Source organism: Eulemur rufifrons, chromosome 2, assembly GCF_041146395.1.
Source record: "Eulemur rufifrons isolate Redbay chromosome 2, OSU_ERuf_1, whole genome shotgun sequence".
NCBI lineage: Eukaryota > Metazoa > Chordata > Mammalia > Primates > Lemuridae > Eulemur > Eulemur rufifrons.
The window spans coordinates 19,021,706-19,041,614 of NC_090984.1; the positions used below are offsets into that span (position 1 = coordinate 19,021,706).

General features: G+C 62.0%; 2 protein-coding genes across 3 annotated transcripts; one reads left to right on the forward strand and one right to left on the reverse strand.

Moving 5' to 3' along the window:
- Positions 1 to 6,555: 6,555 nt before the first annotated feature.
- Positions 6,556 to 10,479, forward strand: PRSS57 (serine protease 57). 2 transcript variants are annotated; one of them, XM_069456755.1, is made up of 5 exons: positions 6,556 to 6,634; positions 6,957 to 7,110; positions 7,597 to 7,741; positions 9,004 to 9,267; positions 10,273 to 10,479. In XM_069456755.1, exons 1-5 carry the CDS (start codon positions 6,556 to 6,558, stop codon positions 10,477 to 10,479), a joined length of 849 nt encoding a protein of 282 aa, XP_069312856.1. The 2 variants fall into 2 exon arrangements, with proteins under 2 accessions (XP_069312856.1, XP_069312848.1); XM_069456747.1 differs by having other exon boundaries at positions 6,556 to 6,628; positions 6,948 to 7,110.
- Positions 10,480 to 11,347: 868 nt separating this feature from the next.
- Positions 11,348 to 17,916, reverse strand: FSTL3 (follistatin like 3). The gene is made up of 5 exons (XM_069456760.1): positions 17,802 to 17,916; positions 16,327 to 16,512; positions 13,915 to 14,130; positions 12,799 to 13,026; positions 11,348 to 12,726 (listed from the first exon to the last, which is right to left on the reverse strand). Exons 1-5 carry the CDS (start codon positions 17,902 to 17,904, stop codon positions 12,653 to 12,655), a joined length of 807 nt encoding a protein of 268 aa, XP_069312861.1. The 5' UTR covers positions 17,905 to 17,916; the 3' UTR covers positions 11,348 to 12,652.
- Between the last annotated feature and the right edge of the window lie 1,993 nt (positions 17,917 to 19,909).

Sequence of the window (19,909 nt, forward strand, 5' to 3'; positions counted from 1 at the left end):
GCGCGTCGCCGCCGCCGCGCTCGGCTCCCCTCCCCTCTCCGCCGCGCTCCCCTCCCGCCTCCCGCGCGGCGAGTCTGCGCTGCGCCTCCTGCCGGCCGCGGCCGCTGCGGCAGCCCCCCCGCATCCCCCGCACCCCGCCCCGCACCCCCAGCACCACGCACCCCGCGCCCCGCACCCCGCCCCGGCGCGGCGCCCGGTCCCTCCACCGTGCGCCCGCCCCCGGGGACCCCGGGGGAGTCCTACCCTCGCGTCCAGGCTGGGTCTGCGCGCCGGCCTGGGACACGGCTGTGGCCAAAGTCCCGCCCCTGCCTGCGCCGGGTCCGGAGAGGACTGTCGCGAAGTCAGACAGCAAGCAAATGCCGTGCCGAGCGCGGATGGGGACAAACACCGGGGCGAAGGGAGAGGGGAGGCTGGTGCGAGGAAATGATCTTTCGGCTGCGACCACCGCACCCCACCGCGGGGTCCCGCAGGAGCCTTTGTGGGATGTCTGGGGGAAGCGTGGCCAGGTGACGCGGACTGCAGGCGCCACGGCCAGGGCTGGGGCCCGGCTCCGTTTAGAGGAACAACTACAACAGTTGCATCTGTCTGGGCCGGGCCTGGCCCTAAGGGTCGTTTGTCGGCTGATGGGTCTACTCGGCCCCACGGCTCCCACGGTGCACATCCTGCAGACCTGTGGCCAGAGCGAGTGAGGGACAGTGGAGGGAGTAGGGGCCACTCAGGCTTTGTCCTGAGGGCACCAGGGAGCCACAGCAGGAGGCAGGCAGAACCTGTCTTCCCCATCACGTAGACCATGGCCCCCAGTTCCCCGGGTTCCTATAAGAACACTGCAACCCTGGCCCCAACACACTTGCTCACCCAGGTCCGGCGTGGGGCAGGAGACGAAAATTCTTCCAAACTCAGTTTATTATAAAACAGTTCTACTTAGCAGGTGCTCAGTAAATGGATGGGTAGACGTTGAAGGAAAACAGCTTTGGGCAAACTTTGGAGGCAGATCTGGCAGGTTGTATCCCAGATTGGGGAGGGACATCTACACCTATTTCTTTGTGGACCTTTACACTCCTCCCACTTTTTACAATGAGCGTGAATTCATTTTAGCATTTTAAACAAATGAGATAAATACGCAAATGTAAAAGAAACTAAAAGATGCTGAGGAACATCAGAGGCCCCAGGTGAATCCCAGCTCACCGCCCCATGAGCTGTGTGAGCATGGGGCTGTGTTTTAACCTCTCTGAGCCTCACTTTCCCCACCTCCTAAGGCTGCAGAGAGGGTTAACTGAGTGATTATTCACAAAGGGCTTGGAACAGGGCCCAGCACACACTAGCCCAGGGTTTGGCAAACTTTTTCTGTAGAAGGCCAAATAGTAAATATTTTCAGCATTGTGGGCCAAAGTCTCTGCGGCAGTGACTCTGCCACTGCAGTGCCAGGGTAGCCAGAGGCCATATGGAAGTGCATGGGCGTGGCTGTCTGCCAATAAAACTTTATTTACAAAAACAGGCAGCGGGCCGACTGGCTCTGAGGGCCATAGCATCACGGCCCTTCATTAGGGGCTCCATGCAAGTGAGCTGTGTGTAGTTTCTTCACTGCCCGCGGCCTCTGTGTTCTTTTAGTCCAAAAAGATTTGCCGAGCACCTACTGTGTACCTGGCACTCACTATTAGTCACCACGGACGCAGAACTCCTGTCCTTGCAGAGACAGCGTTTTGTGTCCCCTAAATAAATGATTTCAAAGTTTGAGGGGTGGTGAATGCATGTTGTCCAAAAATAGGAGGAGGTGGAGGAGACCGTGGGGAGGGAACGCGACTGCTGGGTGCACTTCTCTCACCTGCCCTCACCTAAACCTCCCAGGGCTCTCACCTCCTTCAGAGCAAAAGCCAAAGTGCTCCCAGGGAGAAAGCGCCCCCAGTCTCAAGGACACGGGCCTGCATGAGGGGAGGCGGCGTAGGGGGCATCCCAGGGACAGGAACCGCCTGAGCAAAGGCATGGAGGTGGGACCAGGTGGGGTGTAAAATGGACCAGCGAGACGCTGGCTTGAGTTGACCACACCCTCCTCTTCCTCACCCTCCCTGCGCTCGCCCACAGTGCACTGTGGCTCTCATGCCTGTCTTGGGGAAGGGGTCGCTGCACCTTCGGTCGCGTCCCGCCCCTGCACCCTTGACCACGCCCCTCATCTTCAGCCCAGCTTCGGCACCCCGCCTCTGCACTATTGGTCATGCCCCTCATCCTCAGTCCAGCCCCTGCACCACTGGCCACGCCCCTACACCAGAAACCCCGCCCAGCACCTATGGCCACGCCCCCTCACCCTCAGCCCGCCCCTGCACAATTGGCCCCACCCCCTTCTCAGCAGCCCGGCGGCGCATCCTCAGCTCCGCCTCTCACTTTCGGCCCAGCCCCCTGCACCACAGCCCCGCCTCCGGGCTCCGTCGGCGATGGCGGGAAGGCGACCCCGTCCCTCCCTGGACCACTGGCACCCAGTTTCCCTGAGGACGCCCCTTCTGTCACCTCCCTAGGACGTTGCCGTCCCCTGGGCTCCATGCAGCACTCCCTCCCCCTGCTCCAGCCTACCCGCAGATCCATCCACTCCCCTGGACATCCTCTGGGACCCTTGGACTGGGGTGCTCACACTGAGCTCTGCATTGTTCCCAAAACCTCACTCTTCCGCTCTCCCTGAGTCAGAGACCCCCTCACCTCCCTCCAGCCCTGACTCCAGCTCAGGCCTTGTGTCCCCCACCGCAGCCCGCAGCCTCCTCTCCCCACCCCACTCTCGGTTGCGCTGGCCTGCCCCTGCTCAAGCGCCCTGCATGGCTCCCCAGTTCCCTGAAGCCTGACTCACAAGGCCGAGCTGAGCCAGACTGCCCCATTTCTACCCTCCCCTCCCCTGCCCCACACCCAACTTGGCTTCAGCCATCCAGACATCCTGCTTTTGCAATCCTTGCACCCTCCTTTGGGAACAATGTCCCCACCTTCTCTGTTGCGACTGAGTCCCTGTTTTAAAGGGATCCTGTTTTAAAATCCTTTCCCCTTTCCTATTCCTCTCGTCCTCTCTGATTGCTTTTTCCCCACTAAATTCTTCTTGATTTTTTTTCAGTTTTTTTGTAGAAATGGGGGTCACTCTGTTGCCCAGGCTGGTCTCCAACTCCTGGGCTCAGGTGACCCTCCCGTCTCCGCCTCCCGAAGTGCTGGAGTTACAGGCGTGACCCACTGAATTCTTTTAACAGACGGTGTCATTTACGTATTGTGTTCAGCATTTCCTTCCGGCCCCTCCCTTGAATGTTGGCCCCACCAGGGCAGGAACATGCCTGTCTTCCCTGCCAAGTCCCCAGCACCCAGAACGGTGTCAGTACACAGCAGGTGTTCAATATGTGTTCGTAGAATGAATCAGTGGTTTCCTATCCTCCACCCTCTCCTTTGACCGTGACGGCTCCCTGGGAAGGATGACCGCAGAGTCCGGTTTACAGAGGAGCAAATGGAGGCCCAGTGAGAGGCACCGGGGCCCTTAGCCCCACCCAGCACCTTGCCAAATTCTCACCACACCCTTGAAGTTGCTCCAGGGTCAACCTGTCCCCTAGAGGGGGAGATCGAGGTTCAGAGGTCTCTGGGGGGCAGCAGCCCCCCAACAGTGGCCAAGCCGCTTCCCTCACAGCCCTCCAGGGGCTAAAACCCGGAAATCCCAGAGGCCGGGAGGGCTGTTGTGCAAGGTTAAGAGACCCAGAGGGGAGATGGTGGGCAGAGATGGCCCCACCTGGCTGCTCCAGGGCGCCTCCACTCTCTCTCCCTTCAGTGGAATGGGCTTGTCGGGCCGCCACATGTACCCATTCTTTTCTGGGCTCTCTGCCAGGCCTTTGGGTGTGGGTCCAGGAGAAAGTGTCCTCAGGGGGCGATCATGCTTGCCACGGCCCCCAGGCTGACCAGGGACAGGCGTCAGGGACCCCAGGGCAGGTGGGGGCTGGCAGAGGGCTGGCTGGAAGGCACGTGCTGTTGGGCTTCGCTATGTCCACGATCTTCCATCATGAGAAACTGGAAGCAATTGCCTTTGAATGCGTATTTATTGGGGTCAAAGAAGAAAGTGAGGGGTTTAAAGAGAAGCATCACCGGCTGACACCCACTGTGCTTGGGCCCCATTCTAAGCGTTTCCCTGCACCTTAGCTGTTATTACTTGCACTTACAGATGGGGAAACTGAGGCACAGGACCTGAGGTCACAGAGAGAGCTGAGTGAGGGTGGGTTTTAGGGGGTCTCTGGGCCCCCCACATTAACCCTCTGGGGGGGAGGGTCCTGGGAGGGTTTTGAGCTTTTCTCGAATTCTCAGGGATTCCTGCCTCCCTGGCTGCTGGAACCCTCTGCCACTGCTTTGGGCTGCTGGGGCCACTCTGGTGTGGGCAGTGAGCCCCGACTGTATGCCCCACTTCAGGCTGGGCAGTGAGCACTGACTGCATGCCACACTAGGGCTGGACCCAGTGGGACCTGGAGCTGCTTCTGGGAGCTACAGTTTTGCACCTGCAGCTGCTAACTTCCCGGTCCTCGGGGCCTGGCTCCATGTGGGCACCTGACAAGCCCCGTCGAGCGAATGGCTCTCACAGGCTGAGCGACCCCTGGAAGGTCGCTGGGCTTCTCTGTGCCTCAGTGTCTGCACCAGTCAGGCAGGGACAACAACAGTCCTCGAGTTTTGGGAAGGACATGAGGTGACATGTGCCCAAGGGCAGGGGTCAGGAATTGCTGTCGTCACCCTGTTGTTACTGATGTCACAGTGGTGTAGCAGGCCTGGAACTGGCCCATTTCTCAGAGGGTGTGGAGACAGCCTCAGGCCCCAGCCCATTCCTTTCCGACTCCCCTCCCCCTGGACCCCCTGGGAGGCCTGCCCTGCCGAGAACCTCGAATTTCACCAGCTGCCCATGGGGCCAGGGAGCGGCCAGCATGACTCAGGAGGGGTGCGTCCTGGAGGAACAGAGCTCTCTGTCTTCTCTGAGCTTCAGAACCCTGACCTGCAGGCCCAGCCTGGCGTCCACACACAGAGAGGAGCAGCGCAATGGGAGTCTCATCTCCTGCTGTCCCCGTGGCCTACACGGCTGCCCCAGGAGCCCCAGTGTTCACAGCTAAGGGGCATGGGGACCACCCAGGATTTGATGGAGCCACCATCTGCAGATAATCAGAACCAAACCTCACCCCCAAGGAGGGCTGTGTCCTCTATATCTGAGAGCTGCTCAGGAAAAGAAACTCCTAAGACCAAGAGTATGTCTTCTCAATATATAAAGAGCCCCCAAAAATCAATAACAAGTGTTTCATGAATGGAGCTATTGCCATCATTGTTGCTGTTGACTTTTTGCACTGACTAGTGTCCCAGAACAGGGAGCGCTGTTCAGATCCTCTGTGGAAAGACCCCTCTGGGGGCTTGCAGTCCAGGAGCTCCAGGTGCCAGACCCACTGCCATGTAGCCCCAGACAAATCAGCTCCCCTCTCTGGGCCTCAGTTTGGAAAGTGGAAACACTGACCTCCACCCAGCCCACTCCTCAGGGCTGCCAAGAGCCTGGTTCTCCAGACAAGAAAGGACGGTTATTTGTTTCACAACAGCTCGAGAAAGGGGAAGGAAATGCCTCCTGGGTGGAATCGGGCCCTGGAGTGTCAAGATCTGCCCAGAGGCTGCAACCCTGGCCCCATCCTCCTGCACTGTGTGACCTTGGCCAAGGTGCTTAACCTCTGTGGGCCTGTTTCCAAATTGGTAACCAGGGTGGGGGGCCAGAAACAACATCTGCAGGTAAATGAAGTTCCATGCACCTGTAGCTTCAGGTACTCCTCATTCCAACCCCCTTAATCCCATCTGCAGAGTCCCTGTGTCATGTGAAGTGACATACCCACAGGTCCCAGGGGCTAGGACGGGGATGTCTCTGGAGCCGTTGTTCTGACATCAGCACTGTGCTGTGGGTGGGCTGTGAGCACCCTGAGCCTGTCGGTATGTCACTTCGTGTGGCAGAGGGGACTCTGCAGATGGGATTGAGTTAAGGACCCTAAGGTGGGGAGGTCACCCTGGATGACCCGGGGGCCCATTGTCAGCACAGGGTCCTCCCACGAGGAGGTGGGGAGGGTCAGAGGCAGAGAGACTGGCAGATGCTGTGCTGCTGGCTCTGAAGGTGGAGGAAGGGGGAAACTGAGGCATGAGGGGCATGGGCCACGCAGTGGGTGAGACGCAGGGTGGGGGCTGGAGGGCCGGCACCTGCAACTGGAGAGGCAGCTGCACCACTCCTGCCAAGCATGACAGTGTGCTGGGCCATGTGAAAGCTCCCTGCGCCTGTCCAGGCCGGGTAAACTGAGGCACAGAGTGGTGAGGTCACACAGCGGCCCAGGACCCCCACTCTCACCTCCATGGCCTGCTTCTTGGTCCCTCGTGCAGTTATAATCTTCATCAGTAACAACCTGAGACCACTGGGGCATCGGTTACCCAGAACCCCCCAGCCCGCACTGCGCGTAGCTGGCGGGGCCTCCTGACCACAGCCCACAGCCCAGCTCCCCTTCCGGGCCGTTGGGTGAGAGTGAGGGCCGCGGCTGTCAGCAGAACCCGCCTGCCATGGCCATGGGAACGGGGGGCTGGGGCCACCTGCTGCTGACTGTGGCCGCTGCTCTGATGCTGCCTGTGAAGCTCCCAGGTGAGGGGCCCCTGGGACCCCACTTGGGCGGCCCTGGGCATCCTGCTGAGCCCTGGTCAGACGCCCACACAAGGTGCCCCAAGAACCCGCAGGCGGGTCCCCCACCAGATCCTGCTACTTAGCCTCCTGGGCGGCTGCCCCTCTCTGGCCTCAGCTGGAAATGAGGGACCCCCACTCCCAGCACAAGGAGTCTCGTCTGGGCGCTGGCTGTGGCTGCCTGTGGTCTCTTCACACCACGTCTCTGTCTCTGCCTCTTTCTCCCCCTGTCAGGCCGCCACCCCATCCAGTGCTGGTCCCTGACTCGGACTGTCCACCCCCACAGGCTCCTGGGGGGCCCGGATCATTGGGGGCCAAGAGGTGGTCCCCCACTCTCGGCCCTACATGGCGTCCATACGCTTCAGTGGCCAGCACCACTGCGGAGGCTTCCTGCTCCAGGCGCACTGGGTGGTCTCCGCCGCCCACTGCTTCAGCCACAGGTAAACCTCACCTTTTTGGACCCTTCTTTGGGTGAGCTGGGACGTGGTCAGGGCGGAGCGGACCCCATCCCTGGCCTGGTGGAGGGGGCAGCTCAGCAGGATGTAGCAAGTGACAAGGAGAAAAAGGGAGAAATTCATAAGATGCAGCAGCCGTCACAACAATTAAACATTCTGTTAGGATGGTCGTTTCAAGTATATCATATATATCATATATCATGATGACTACTAACATGAATATTGAAATGATCGTAGTTAATATTACAATTGAGGTGGGACCTATAATAAGTATACTAAGGGTTATGTCCATTCTAAGTATATTTTTATAACAATGATTCAAGCTAATATTGCGGCTGTTGGTGCTGACAGTGTCATTGACGTGGGGACGGTAGTCCAAGAGGTGATTATCACGTGGGGCCGGCGGGGGTGTCCAGCGGATCGCTGCACTGATGGGCAGCCCCAGCCCCGCCCACTCTCCCCTCCCCGCAGAGATCCCCGGATGGGCCTGGTGGTGCTGGGGACCCACGCCCTGAGCGCCGCGGAGCCCACGCAACAGGTGTTCAGCATCGCAGCTGTGGTCAGGAACCCCGACTACCACCCCACGACCCACGCCAACGACATCTGTCTGCTGCGGGTGAGCCCTGGGGCCGGGGGTGGATCTGACCTGTCCCTGACCACTCAGGACGATCTGACTTCTGTTTTAAAAACAGCTGGAGGGACCCTGTGAACTCCTGAGTCAAGCCACATCCCTCCTCTGCCCAGAACCCTCCATGGCTCCCACCTCCCTCGAGACAAAAGCCAAAGTCCTCCTGGCACCCACGGGCCCTGCTCATGCATCCCTGTCACCTCCTACACTCTCCCATTCGTCACCATTGCACTGGCTATGCCCCCGCCTGGAGCACCGTTCCCCCAGATGCCACAAGGCTCTGCTTAAATGTCACCACCTCGGGAGCCTCCCCTGGCCACACACCCCCATCCTGCCCCTGCCCCCCCGAGTCTTCTGTCCACAGCTGTCACCTGCTAATTCCTGTAACATCTGCTCCTTCCCTGGTCATTGTCTACCACCTCCTCTGGGCCTCAAGGGTAGGGATTTTTGTCACATGTAGGGCCATTTATGACATACAGCAGGTGCCCAATCTTTGTGCTGGAAGAGAGAAGGGAGCATCTAGGGCCACAGTTAGACCCAGGTCTCTGCCCTGCACCCCAGGAGTTTTCTGGGTGGGAAGTTGCACGCCCTCTCCATGTGAGTTTCACTCCCTGCCCACGTGTGGTGGTGATGACCCCGCATGGCACCCTCCTGCTCAAGGGGACCACCCCTTCCCCACAGAAGCTTGGTAAATGTCATTGGCAGGGGCATATGGGAGCCCAGAGGAGGCTGATGTCTTAGCCTGGGAGGCTGGGAGGGCTTCCTAGGGGAGGTGATACCTACGCTGAGATATCCCCTGAAGGCTGAACAGGAAGGGTGCTCTGAGCAGGGGTATTGGGAGAGCAAAGGTTGGAGGTGGGCCGGGGGCTGGCAGCAAACCATTGTGGTGCAGGGGAGAGAGGCTGGAGGGGCTGGGGGGCTTGACTGGCAGAACAAGAGGCTTTGTTGCAGGGCAATGGGGAGCCAAGGGAGGACTTAGAGCAGGAAAGGAGATGGGGTTTGGAAGCTCCTTTGGGTAGCTAAGGGGGTGAGACTGGAGGGCTGGAGGCATGGGCAGGCCTGACGGGCCAGGGGCTTTACAGTGGCAGAAGGAGCAGGTGACCTGCTGAGCCACAGGACAGCTGCCACCGATTTCTCTCTCACAGGCCACGACCAGGGGTCATAGATGGGTAGATTGAGCCAGGAGCAGGGGGAGGTGGGTGGGTGACGGGGCTGCAGGGAGTGGCCCTGAACGAACACTTTCCCTGCAGCTGAACAGCTCTGCTGTCCTGGGCCCTGCCGTGGGGCTGCTGGGGCTGCCAAAGCGAGGCGCCAGGCCACCCAAGGCTGGGACACGGTGCCGGGTGGATGGATGGGGCTTCGTGTCGGACTTCGAGGAGCTGCCGCCCGGGCTGATGGAGGCTGAGGTCCGAGTGCTGGGCCTGGACATCTGCAACAGCTCCTGGAAGGGCCAGCTGAGCCCTGCCATGCTCTGCACCCACAGTGGGGACCGCCAGAGGCGGGGCTTCTGTTCGGTAAGATCCTCTGCCCCACCCACTCACTGTATGGGTACAGGGCACACCAAGGCTGACAGAGAAGGTCAGACTCCGGCAGGACTTTGGGAACTGAATCCCACTGATGTTTGACCAGAGAGGAAAGCTGAGGCTCAGGAAGGGCAGGGAGTTGATCACACAGGGCTGCTATGTTCAGCTGTGCAGGTTGTGCACTGCATAAAGTGCCACAGACTTGTATATTTATACAAGTAGTGTTCAGTAGGGGGCAGTAATGGATCTGAAGGAAGCAGCTCCTACTCCTAAGACCTCATGCGTTGTATGAAGCTGGCCCTGGTGCTGAGGGAGATGCTCAGCCAGGAGGGTCTTTTGTCCCACTCAAGAGAGTGACATGGTTCAGAACACAGACTCGAGTCTAATGGCCTGAGTCCAATCCAGACTATCATACTTCCCAGATGTATGACCTTGGAAAAGTCACCTCATTTCTCCGGGGCCTGCCTTCTCCACCTGTGAAACTGCCACATTCACAGCACCTGCTCGGTAGGGTCAGAGCTGATTTCAATGGCAGTTAGGAGGGTGGCACAGGGAGTCAGCGGTTTTAGGATGAGTATTTAGGGTCAGTATTCTGTCTTCTCTGAGGACAGAACCTTTGAGCTGAGACTTGGAGTTCTGGGGAGATCTGAGGAATGACATGCCAGCAGACAGACCAGTCAGAGGTCAGCTGTGTACAGCTGTGCACTGCAGCCTTGTATTTTTTTTTATACAAGCAATGCCCAGTAGAGGGCAGTAACAGGTCCCTGGGCTGGAACCAAGGGAGTTAGGGGGAGAGTAGGGCAGAGAAGTGGGTGTAGGCTGGATTCTCAGGGCCTGAAAGGCAGAGGTGAGTTTAGTTTTTGCTTTAAGAGCACCAGGGGGCCATGGAAGTGTTTTGAGGCAGGGAGGGTTGTGATCTCATTTAACTGTAGACACTCCTTCTAGGAAAGTGACCCCAGAGAGGAGACCCTAACCTTTTCTTTCCCTTCGCCCCAGGCAGATTCTGGGGGTCCCCTGGTGTGCAGGAACCGGGCCCATGGCCTTGTCTCCTTCTCAGGCCTCTGGTGTGGCGACCCCAAGACCCCTGATGTGTACACGCAGGTGTCTGCTTTTGTGGCCTGGATCTGGGACGTGGTTCAGCGAGGCAGCCCCCAGCCCAGCCCTGTGCCTGGGACCACCAGGCCCCCAGCAGGAGCTGCCTGAACCACAGACTTGCTGGGTATACGGGCCTGAAATATTCCACGGCTGCTGCAGTAGGGGGTCTGTGGGGAAGCCTGGTGTGCAGGGTGCGGGTGGGCTGAATTGAACCAAGTAAAATGTTAATCGACTAACCAGAGACTACGGACACCAGCCTCAACTGTGGCCAGCTCCAGGGTCCACCCGCACTCCTGCCCACATCTCCTTTCCCCTGGCCCTTTTCCACCCTCCCGCTCCCCCCATCATGAACCCCCTGGATTTGCACTCCCCCCTCACAGCCCACACTCTGGCCAGCCTCCGGCCTCTGCCCCTGCAGTACCCCCAGCCTGGGGTGCCCATCCTCCACCACCCTCCAGCAGGGGAACTCCAAATTTCCTGAGCAGGGGGCAGGGGGTTGCTGAGTCACCAGTGTGGGGTGGCCCCATCCCCTTCGTGGAATCCTAAGTTGGTCTGGCCTCTGTCAAGCCTGTGCCCCTCCTCTGAAAGCAGTTTAGAATGGCACTGGTGCACCACAAGTCCCCACTGATGTTACCGGCACAGGGTGTCAGCAAAGTGTTACCACGACTGCTCCTGCTGTGCCCCAGTTCTTCAACGGCAGGCTTCCATTTCTGGACCCCAAGCCAACTGGCTTCTTAGGGCTCTCCTAAGCCCCCCTCCCTTTAAAGGCCTTTTTTCTCTCCCTCCCTGGCCCCTCCCTGTTGCCCACTGCCTGGCAGTGGACTCTGATGCCCAGAGGTGGGTGGTGGCCGCCCCAAGGACATCCACCTCTGCCTCTCCTCTGGGTGTTTTCAGAAGCCCCACCTGACACCCCAACAGCATCCCCAGAGGCAAACTCAGGCCTGGACACTCCAAAGTGGGTTTTTCAGTCTTTATTTCTTTGGTGAGGCAGGACCCAGGGTGGGAGGAAAGCTGCCTTGTCTGGGGGCCCAGACAGACCCCCCTGCTCAAGGACACTTATCTGGGCATCACAGGTAAGGCACGACTTGAGGGCTGGAGAAGGATGAGCAGAACTCCCCCAGACTCCTAACCCCAAACTCGGGGAGCTTGATGTCTTCCCCGTTGCTCCTCACCCCCATATCTGGTCTGAGCCTTTGGTCTACATTCAGGCACAGGTAGGTGATTTTGAGTGTCAGCCCAGACTGCGTGGAGGGTGAGCAGTTTTGGTGGAAATTGACCCAAGACTAGCACCACCCCCTGCCAGGCTGGTGGGTCAGGAGGGTCTAGCTGGGAACTGTGTGTAGAGGCCTGGCCAGGGCAGGCCATGCGGGACCGAGGGGTCCTGTGTCTGAACCCCCACTGCGGAAGGCAGGCAGCAGGGGTGTGCAGGGACACCTGGCTCCAGGGTGCCAGGCATGCAGTGTGTCCTGGTGTTAGCATCGACACCCCACCCTGGGCCAGTGGGTGAGCAGAGGCTCCAGCTCCTGGGCAGGTCCCACCCTAAGTGGACTGGGCACCAGTGCACACAGTGCCCTGCTCTGAGCTGCGTCTGGCCACCTCACGTCTGGCCACCTCACGAGATGTTGCTACGTGAACCCACGTGAATGGCAGCTGAGGAGGTGCTGGGTCATTCCATGTTGGGTGGCACAGATGGCTCCTCTCCCAGGGGACACATTGGGTGTTTCTCAGTGGCCCTCATAGGACGTGAAGGGGTAAAACAAGAACCTGCAGTTCTCGGGTGGTAGGGAACAGTGGCTGCTTTCTTGGACTTTGTGAAGGGCACGTCCCACTGGGCCAAGGTCACCGTGTTCCGAGGCCAGACCTCCCCCTTTCCTTCCAACCTGAGCCCGATGTCCCTCATGGCCAGGCTAGGAGAGCAAGTTGTGCCTCTTCATGAATCACCAGCAGGGAGTCCCCAGCCCTCCTGGTGGTGGCAATAACTAACGGGTTTATCCCCAAAGGAGCAGAAGCGTGGGTCTTCCCAAGCAGTAGAGTGCCTGGGGTGGGGGCTGGGAGGACTTCCCAGAGAAGTCCCCTGAAGCTGACTCGAGTGCCAAGGCTCTGAGTCCCAGCCCGCCCACCAGCCCAGCTCCCAGCCTCCTTCCCTCAATCCTTGCAGGGTCCCCATGTGGTCCCCGTCCAGGCTTCGGGGAGTGTCCGCGGGACATAAATTAGACTCTGCTGTGGCAATAAATAAAGCGGGGGCGGCCTCGGACGCCAGGCCCAGGCGCGCCCCGCAGGCTCACACGAAGTTCTCCTCCTCCTCCTCTTCTTCCTCCTCCTCCGACTCGGCACCCGGCAGCTCCCGGGGTGTGCCTGCAAGAGAGGGAGGCACGGTCAGCACACTGCGGGTCCCCCGCAGCCCGAGCCCCCGCCCTGGGCCCGCACCTGTGCAGCTGCCTGGGTGGCGCACGCCGATGGAGCGGCCCAGGAAGCAGGTGGCCTGGCGCAGGTGGCACGAGGAGACGTAGGTGACGTTGTTGTTGCCGCAGAGCTCCTGGCCGGGGCCGGAGGGCGCGGGGCAGGGCGCCGCGCGACACACCACGCAGTGCGCGCTGCCCGTCTGGTCCACCACGCACGACTGCGGCCGCGGGCACACCACGTAGGCGCAGGACTCTGCGGGCAGACGCCGGGCGCGCGTCAGGGCACCGCGCGGAGGACTTCGCCCCCGGCTCCCGGAGCCTCTTCCCTTCGCCAACCGCCCCGCCGCGCAGAAGCCACACTCCTCCGCGAGCCCCGCCCACCTATCCCGCCGCGGGCTCCACCCACAAGCCCCGCCCCTGCTGTTGCACCAGGAGCCACACCCCTCCACCTCTCCACGAGTCCGGCACGCTAAGCGGGCTCACTGACGGACCCGCTACACGTCTCTCTGGCCCCTGTGAGCCCCAGGGGCCCCTTTCCAAACCTCACCTTACTCTTCCTCGCTCCCGAATCCCCTCTGTCCCTGCCCCACAAAAGACGCAATCCGGTGACACACCCTCGTGCCTAAGCTCCGCCCCGCAAGCGTGCCAACCAGACCCCGCCCACCACAAGCCCCGTCCAACCCACGTGACTCAAACTGGTTTGCAGGCTCCGCCCCCACGTGCTGTGGCAGCGGCCCAGGTGCATGGCGTCTGGTCAGATGGCCCCGCCCCTTCCTCGGGCCCCTCCCTGGCCCCGCCCCCACATGCTGCGGCAGCGGCCCGGGTACATGACTTCAGGTCTGATGGCCCCGCCCCTCCCTCTGGCTCCGCCCCCACGCATGGCGGCAGTGGCCCTGATCCATGACGACAGGCTCGCTGGCCCCGCCCCCACTCACTGTGGCTGCGGCCCAGATGCATGACGTCAAGTCCTCCGGCCCCGCCCCCGCGAGCTGCGGCAGCAGCCCCGGCACATGACGTCAGGTCCCCTGGCCACGCCCCTCGGGCCCCCGCCCCGGCCCCGCCCTCTCGGACTGCGGCAGCAGCCACGGTACATGACGTCAGGTCCGCCGGCCCCGCCCCCTCGGGCCCCGCCCCCACGTACTGCGGCAGCGGCCCCGGTACATGACGCGCAGGTCCGGGTGTCCGCGGCAGCGCGCAGCGCGTAGCTCGCACTCGTTGCGGTAGGTGGCGCCATCCGAGCCGCAGACCTGCAGGCGCGCTGGGAGCCCCGCGCAGTCGGGCGCGCACTCGCAACGCGGGCGGCCGCCCAGCATGCGGCACGTCTTGCCCGGGCCGCACTCCACGCCGTCGCACGAGTCTGCGGGCACAGGACACGGCGTGGGGCGGCGCTCGGACCCGCGCACTGCCGCCCGATGTGCGGGGCGGGGCGGGGCGGGCCCGGGCTGAGGGCGCCGTCCGAAGTCTGGGATCTGGGGATGGGGGCGCTGTCCGGGTCCGTGGGGGCGGGGCCTGTGGTCGGGGCGCCGTCCGGGGTCCGGGGCCCGGGGATGGGGGCGCCGTCCGGGGTCAGGGTCCCGGTCCGGGGGGCGGGGCCCGTGGTGGGTGTGCCGTCCGGCGTCTGGGATCCGGGGTGGGGGTGCCATCTGGGTCCGTGGGGGCGGGGCCCGGGGTGGGGGCGCCGTCCGGGTCGGGGTCGGCCTGGAGACCGCGTAGTGGAGCCGGCGGGGGAGGGGCTGCGCCCGGGCGTGGGGCTGGGTCTGGAGCTCCGGTCACTGTGGGCGGGCGGGGGCCTCTTCCGGACCTGGGGGTCCGGGAACAGCCGGGTCTTCCCAGGCGGGTTCCGCTGTTTCTCGGGGTGGGGGTGGGGGCCCTACCCCTGGGTCTGGGGTCTGGGGTCTGGGGTCTGGGCAAGGACCTCCAGGGAGAAGGCATCGGTGAGGGCGGGGGCTAGGGGGCCTCCCTCAGCCCTAACCCTCGGCAGCCCCATTTCTCAGGTAGGGAAACAGGCACAGCTAAGGGAAGCCTCTCTCTGGGGTCCCCGCCCCCACGTTCAGTGTGCTGCTCATGGACTCGCAGGCCCTCCCGGGCTCTCTGCTGCGTCCTCCCAAGTCGTCCTTTTACAGGCGGCAAAAATAGGGCTGTGAGTGTGGGGGGGGGGCGGGGGAGGGGGACCAGGGGCACCTCCGCTTCAGAGCTCCAGCCAGACCCCGGGTGACAGCCCCCGCCCCCAAGTCCCCTTGCTTGTGAGTCTAGGGGGGCCAGGGCCACCTCCGCTTCAGAGCTCCAGCCAGACCCCAGGTGAGAGCCCCCGCCCCCAAGTCCCCTTGCTTGTGAGTCTGGATGGAGGGGGCCTCTGGACACCAAGTCCTGAGTTTGTGCTCCAGCCTCAGTTTCCCTGTGCACAAAGCAGAGCTGATGGTGGGAGCCCATCACACAGGCTGAGCAGACACCCCTGAGGGTGGCCGGGGCCCCCCATGGAGGCCCTGCCAGGGCATGTGGGCCGCACCTGGGGCCTCCCACGCATTGGCCCACACGCACATCTGGAAACGCTCTGCCGGGTGGCTTCACGCAAGGGAGAGCGGAAGTAGAGGGCCGAGTCCCCATCCCCAGGGCCGGATGGGGGAGGAGGTGTCTCTGGGCCATCTCATGCCCAGGCCAGGCACTTTTTGAAGTATGTCCTACTCCCAGAAGCCAGAGGGCGGTCTGGAGGGAGCAGCAGTATGTAGCAGTAAGTTCAGGACCACCCAGCCAGGCTGATCTGGGATTAATCACATCTCACAGGCCGGGGCAGGTCTGCACCCCTCTCCTCCAGCCTCCTGCCTGCTCCCTGCCTGACCCCACCCCCAGGCCGTGGTTTCTCCTGGTGTGTTCTCCCATGCCTTCTCCATCTGGCAGGCTCCTAATCATCCCCCAATGCCCTGGCTTTCATGCCCACCTCCTTCAAGTTGTGCCCTAGTGCTCCCTCTGGGCCCCTGCAGGTTCAGCCCTGACCACAGGGGGCTAGGAGGGTCCCCCAAACCATCCTCCAGGCCCCAGAATATGTCTTGACTCATTCATTCTGCCCTCACAGACCTCCTAGTCTGACGTGGGAGGCATTTCTCAGAACAAGATCTGGAAGGCACATGCTTGTTAAACATGTAGCTATGATTGCACCACAGACCCCTAAAATCTGTGGCCTTAAGGGCCCTGGTGTTGACATTTGGGAACACTGAGTGTGGGGTCACGAGCCAGATGGCCAGTCAGGGACGTCCCCTTCCCTGCAGTTAGGTGTGAGCCAATGGGGTGCAGGTGGGATTGGGCCTGAGCAAAGGCCTGGAGGCTGGCAACCAGGCCAAGAGAGCGTTTTCCTGGACGTTAACTGCAGGAGGCGGAAGCTTGAGAGCCTGGGACTCCCCCCAGCTCCTCTCTAAGGCTAGGGTACCCTCCACGACCCCCTGCACAATGGAGCACTTGCTCCCGATGGTCCACCTTGGACCACAGTGATTGCTTTTGCTGGCCCTGAGTTGGACATGCTCTCCCGCCTCTGGCCTGTGGCCAACGCCCTGGGTCTCACCTTTGCAGGGCAGGCAGTGGACGAGGCCCAGGAAGCCAAGGAGGCTGATCTTGTTCCCTGGGTGGGTGAAGTTGGACCAGGCAGTGTCGATACTGGCAGAGGCACAGCACTCAGCCTGGCTTATGTCAGTCCTGAGCACCAGGCTGCAGGTAGCCTCTCGGCCCTGCTGGAGCCAGCACACACCACCTGCGGGCAAGGGGAACGGTTCCTGCGGGGCGGGACCAGCGGTGCTCTCTGTGCCACTCCCAACCCAGCCTCTAGCCAGCAGGGAGGCATGCAGGGCTGAGTAGTTGCAGAAGGGATGACGGACCCCCACCCAAGAAGGAGGGACAGAGTGCCACACTGGTGTCCCCTCCCTGGCTCCAGATCCCTTGGGGATCCCTCCTGTGCTCTGAATTCCACCCCTTACCAGTGCTTCTCCACCACCCCCCACCCAGCCCAGAGACCTTCCCCCAACCCCGTTCCTCCAAGCCCCCAGCCAGAAGCTGGCATCCTGCCCAATCCCTCAAACACCACAAACAGCATGCGCTGGGCATGTCAGCGTCAGTGGGCCCTGGAGCAGCCTCTCCCGCCTCTGCCCTCTGTCTAGACAGCACCCGAGGGCAAGGGCACGCGAGCCCCCTCGCCTGGCAGGCCCCCCCCCTCGCCTGGCCTGCCTCTTACTCACTCGACTTGGGAACATTCCCCTTGCATGAGCTCACTGTCTCCCCGGGGACGTGGCCTTCGGGGAGGGGGCTCCGCTCCCTCTTTGGCTCGGGGCTGGGGTGGGGTGGGGTGCGGTGTGGCTGCCAGGGTGGAGGGGTGGGTAGGCAGACAGCCCTCAGTTTCCCCACCCGTCTATGGGGACAGGAATGGCCACAGCCCACATCCCAGAGCCGTCACTGGCTCTCAGACTTGGCTGAGCACCTTCCGGGGACCAGCTCTGGGCATCCAGCGCCTACGCACCCATCTTACAAGAGGAGAAACTGAGGCCAGGAGTAGGGGTGTAACTTGCCCGCATCTCCTGGAAAGTCCCAGGTGGGGACTCCAGTGCCCCATCTACCTAAGCCAGACCTGGGGAAGATCCAAGACCCCTCTCTAGGGGCAACAGGACCCATCCCCAAGGTCTAGGTGCGAATCTGGGCTTTGCCCCTCACGGGCTGTGTGACGCTGAGCCTCAGTTTCCCCATCCGGAAACACGGAGATGATAGGAGTACCCACACTGTTGGGTGATTGTGTGGGTTCCGGGAGGGGAGAGGTAGACACTAAGCACTCAATAAATGTCAGCAGTCACTGCAATTACTAACCTCTGCTGACCTCCCGGTGACCCTCCCCCTGGCCTGCTGGGGCTGGGGGAGGGGAGACCCAAGCCCCCCGGCCACGGACGCACCCCGCCTCGCCCCCAGCCGCGCCCCCCGACATCGCCCCGGGTCGCATTCCCGGCAGGCCCACGTGGGTGGCGCGCCCCGCCCGCCCCTTCCGGCCGCCCCACTCACCGGGTGCGGGGTCCCCCGAGCCCACGGAGCCCACGAAGCCCACGGCCCAAGCCAGGGCCCCCCAGGGCAGCGGCCAGAGTGGCCCAGGCGCCCCGGGACGCATGGCGAAGGCAGAGACCAGGGCGGCCCGCGTCGGACGCGCGGGCGGGCGGCTGCGGCCCCGACTTCCCAGCGCGCCGCCCTATAAAGGTCCCGCTGGCTGCGGGCGGGGCGGGGCCGGCGGGGCGGGGCGTGGCGCGTGAGTGGCGGGGCGCGAGGCCGGTCCCGCGCGACGTGTGCGGGGGCTGGGCCCGGCCGCGCGCGACTGGCTGCTGGCGGGGGCCGGGGTCCCATCCAGGAGCCGGAGCATCGAGCTGGGTCTGTGGCCGGCCCCAGTGGTGACCCTGGGTGTGAGTTCGAGGTGGAGCCGGCCTTGCGTGGGTCCAGGCGGCACCTCGAAGTGTCACCGTGGATTTGGGGGTCTTTGGTTGTCTTTGGTGGTAGGGCGGCGGCTGTGAGCTAACCGTGACCCACTGGGAGGCCGTCTGTGGATCCGTGTGCTGTGTTGTGGTCACTTTCATGGCTGGAGTGTGGCCTGGGTGGCCAAGTCGTCCTCCTCTGGCTCTCCACACCCCACAGCCTCGGACCTCAGCTGGAATGCTTTTCTGATCACACCCACAGGCCACCCACCCATCCACCTGGCTAGAGCCTGAGTTGGGGGAAGTTGGGTGGGACTGAGGCAGTGGGGAGAGGCTCAGCAACTCCCAGCACAGCATGGAGGACAGCAGTCCTCACTCCAGACAGGGCTTCCCCAGAGCCCACTGTGTGCCTGGCCTTTGCCCTTTGATCCTTGGGAGGCTGCGCACCAGGCCCTCCAAACTTTTGCAGATGGTGCCCCCAGGTCACACACCAACAGGAATGCATCGGTTTGGTGGTTTATGAGTTTTTTTCCTCCTCTCCCCTCTGAGACTCGGTTTCTGTACAGCCCTTGGCCGCCCTGGAATCCCGGTTGCCCATGCAGAGGCGTTTCCCGCAATTTATGACAGCGACAGCGGTGTGGGCCTGCGAGGTGGGGGCTTTGGTGCAGCTGGCTGCTTTTCCCGCTTTGGAGCTGGTCCCTTCTGTCTTGGGGGCCTCTGGAATTGTTAAGGCACCACGGATGTGCTGTGGGTTCTGTGGAGTCCCCTCCTCTGTGTTCGTGCTTCTAAGAAATAATTAGCGAACATCTCTTGATGGCAGGAGCAGCCACCAGGCAGGGTGCTGGGGTACCATGGTGACCAAGGCAGACCTGCCCCCACCAAGCTGGTGGTTTAGAGGGACGATAGACAACAAGATGTGTAGGCAAATTAATCCATAACTTCAAAGAATGGTAAATGCTTTCAGGAAAATAAAGAAGGTTGAGGTCGTGGGGAGCAAGTGAATATCTCCAGGGGGTGCCTATGCCTGGTCACCCCCATTCCTGCATCACCCCAAGGTGTGGAAACTGAGGCTGCCTGGAGCAACACAGCACAGCGCCTCCCCTCCCACCAGTAGAAGCCACCCTGGACTGTTCCTCGATCTCAGCTGCCCAGCCTGACCCATGTCCCCCGGCCGGTGGCCAGGGGCCAAGTTGCTACCCTCATGGCACTGAGGGAGGACACCCACTGTCTTGACCTGGCCTTGGCCTCTGGCAGTCCCCGGGGATTCTCCTTGGGTTGGGGACTAGAGCAGGGATGGGACCCTGTGTTCTCCCAAGGGTGTGCCCGGGCTGGACACTGTGACCTTGGCCGAGACCTGACCTTGCCATGGCTTGGACACTCTGGCCCAGGCTGTGCAAATCAAAGGGACATTGTCTGGCTGGCGTGGGTTTGGGGCCTCTCCGGGGAAACCGAGGCCAGCTGCCAGTGGACTACTGCTCCTGGATTCAGTGTTCCTCCCTAACCCAGAGGCCATGTGCTGGGTGACATCAAGCAAGTCACTGACCCTTTCTGGGGAGCCCCCTCTTCCCAGTGACAGCCTCCCCACCCCATCCCTTCCCGACCCTGCCTTCCTCTTCACCCTGACACAGCCTCAGCCTCACCCCTGCAGCCCACTTCCTGCCCCAGCTGCTATAAGACTTCTCCCCAGCTCAAACACCCACCATGACTCCC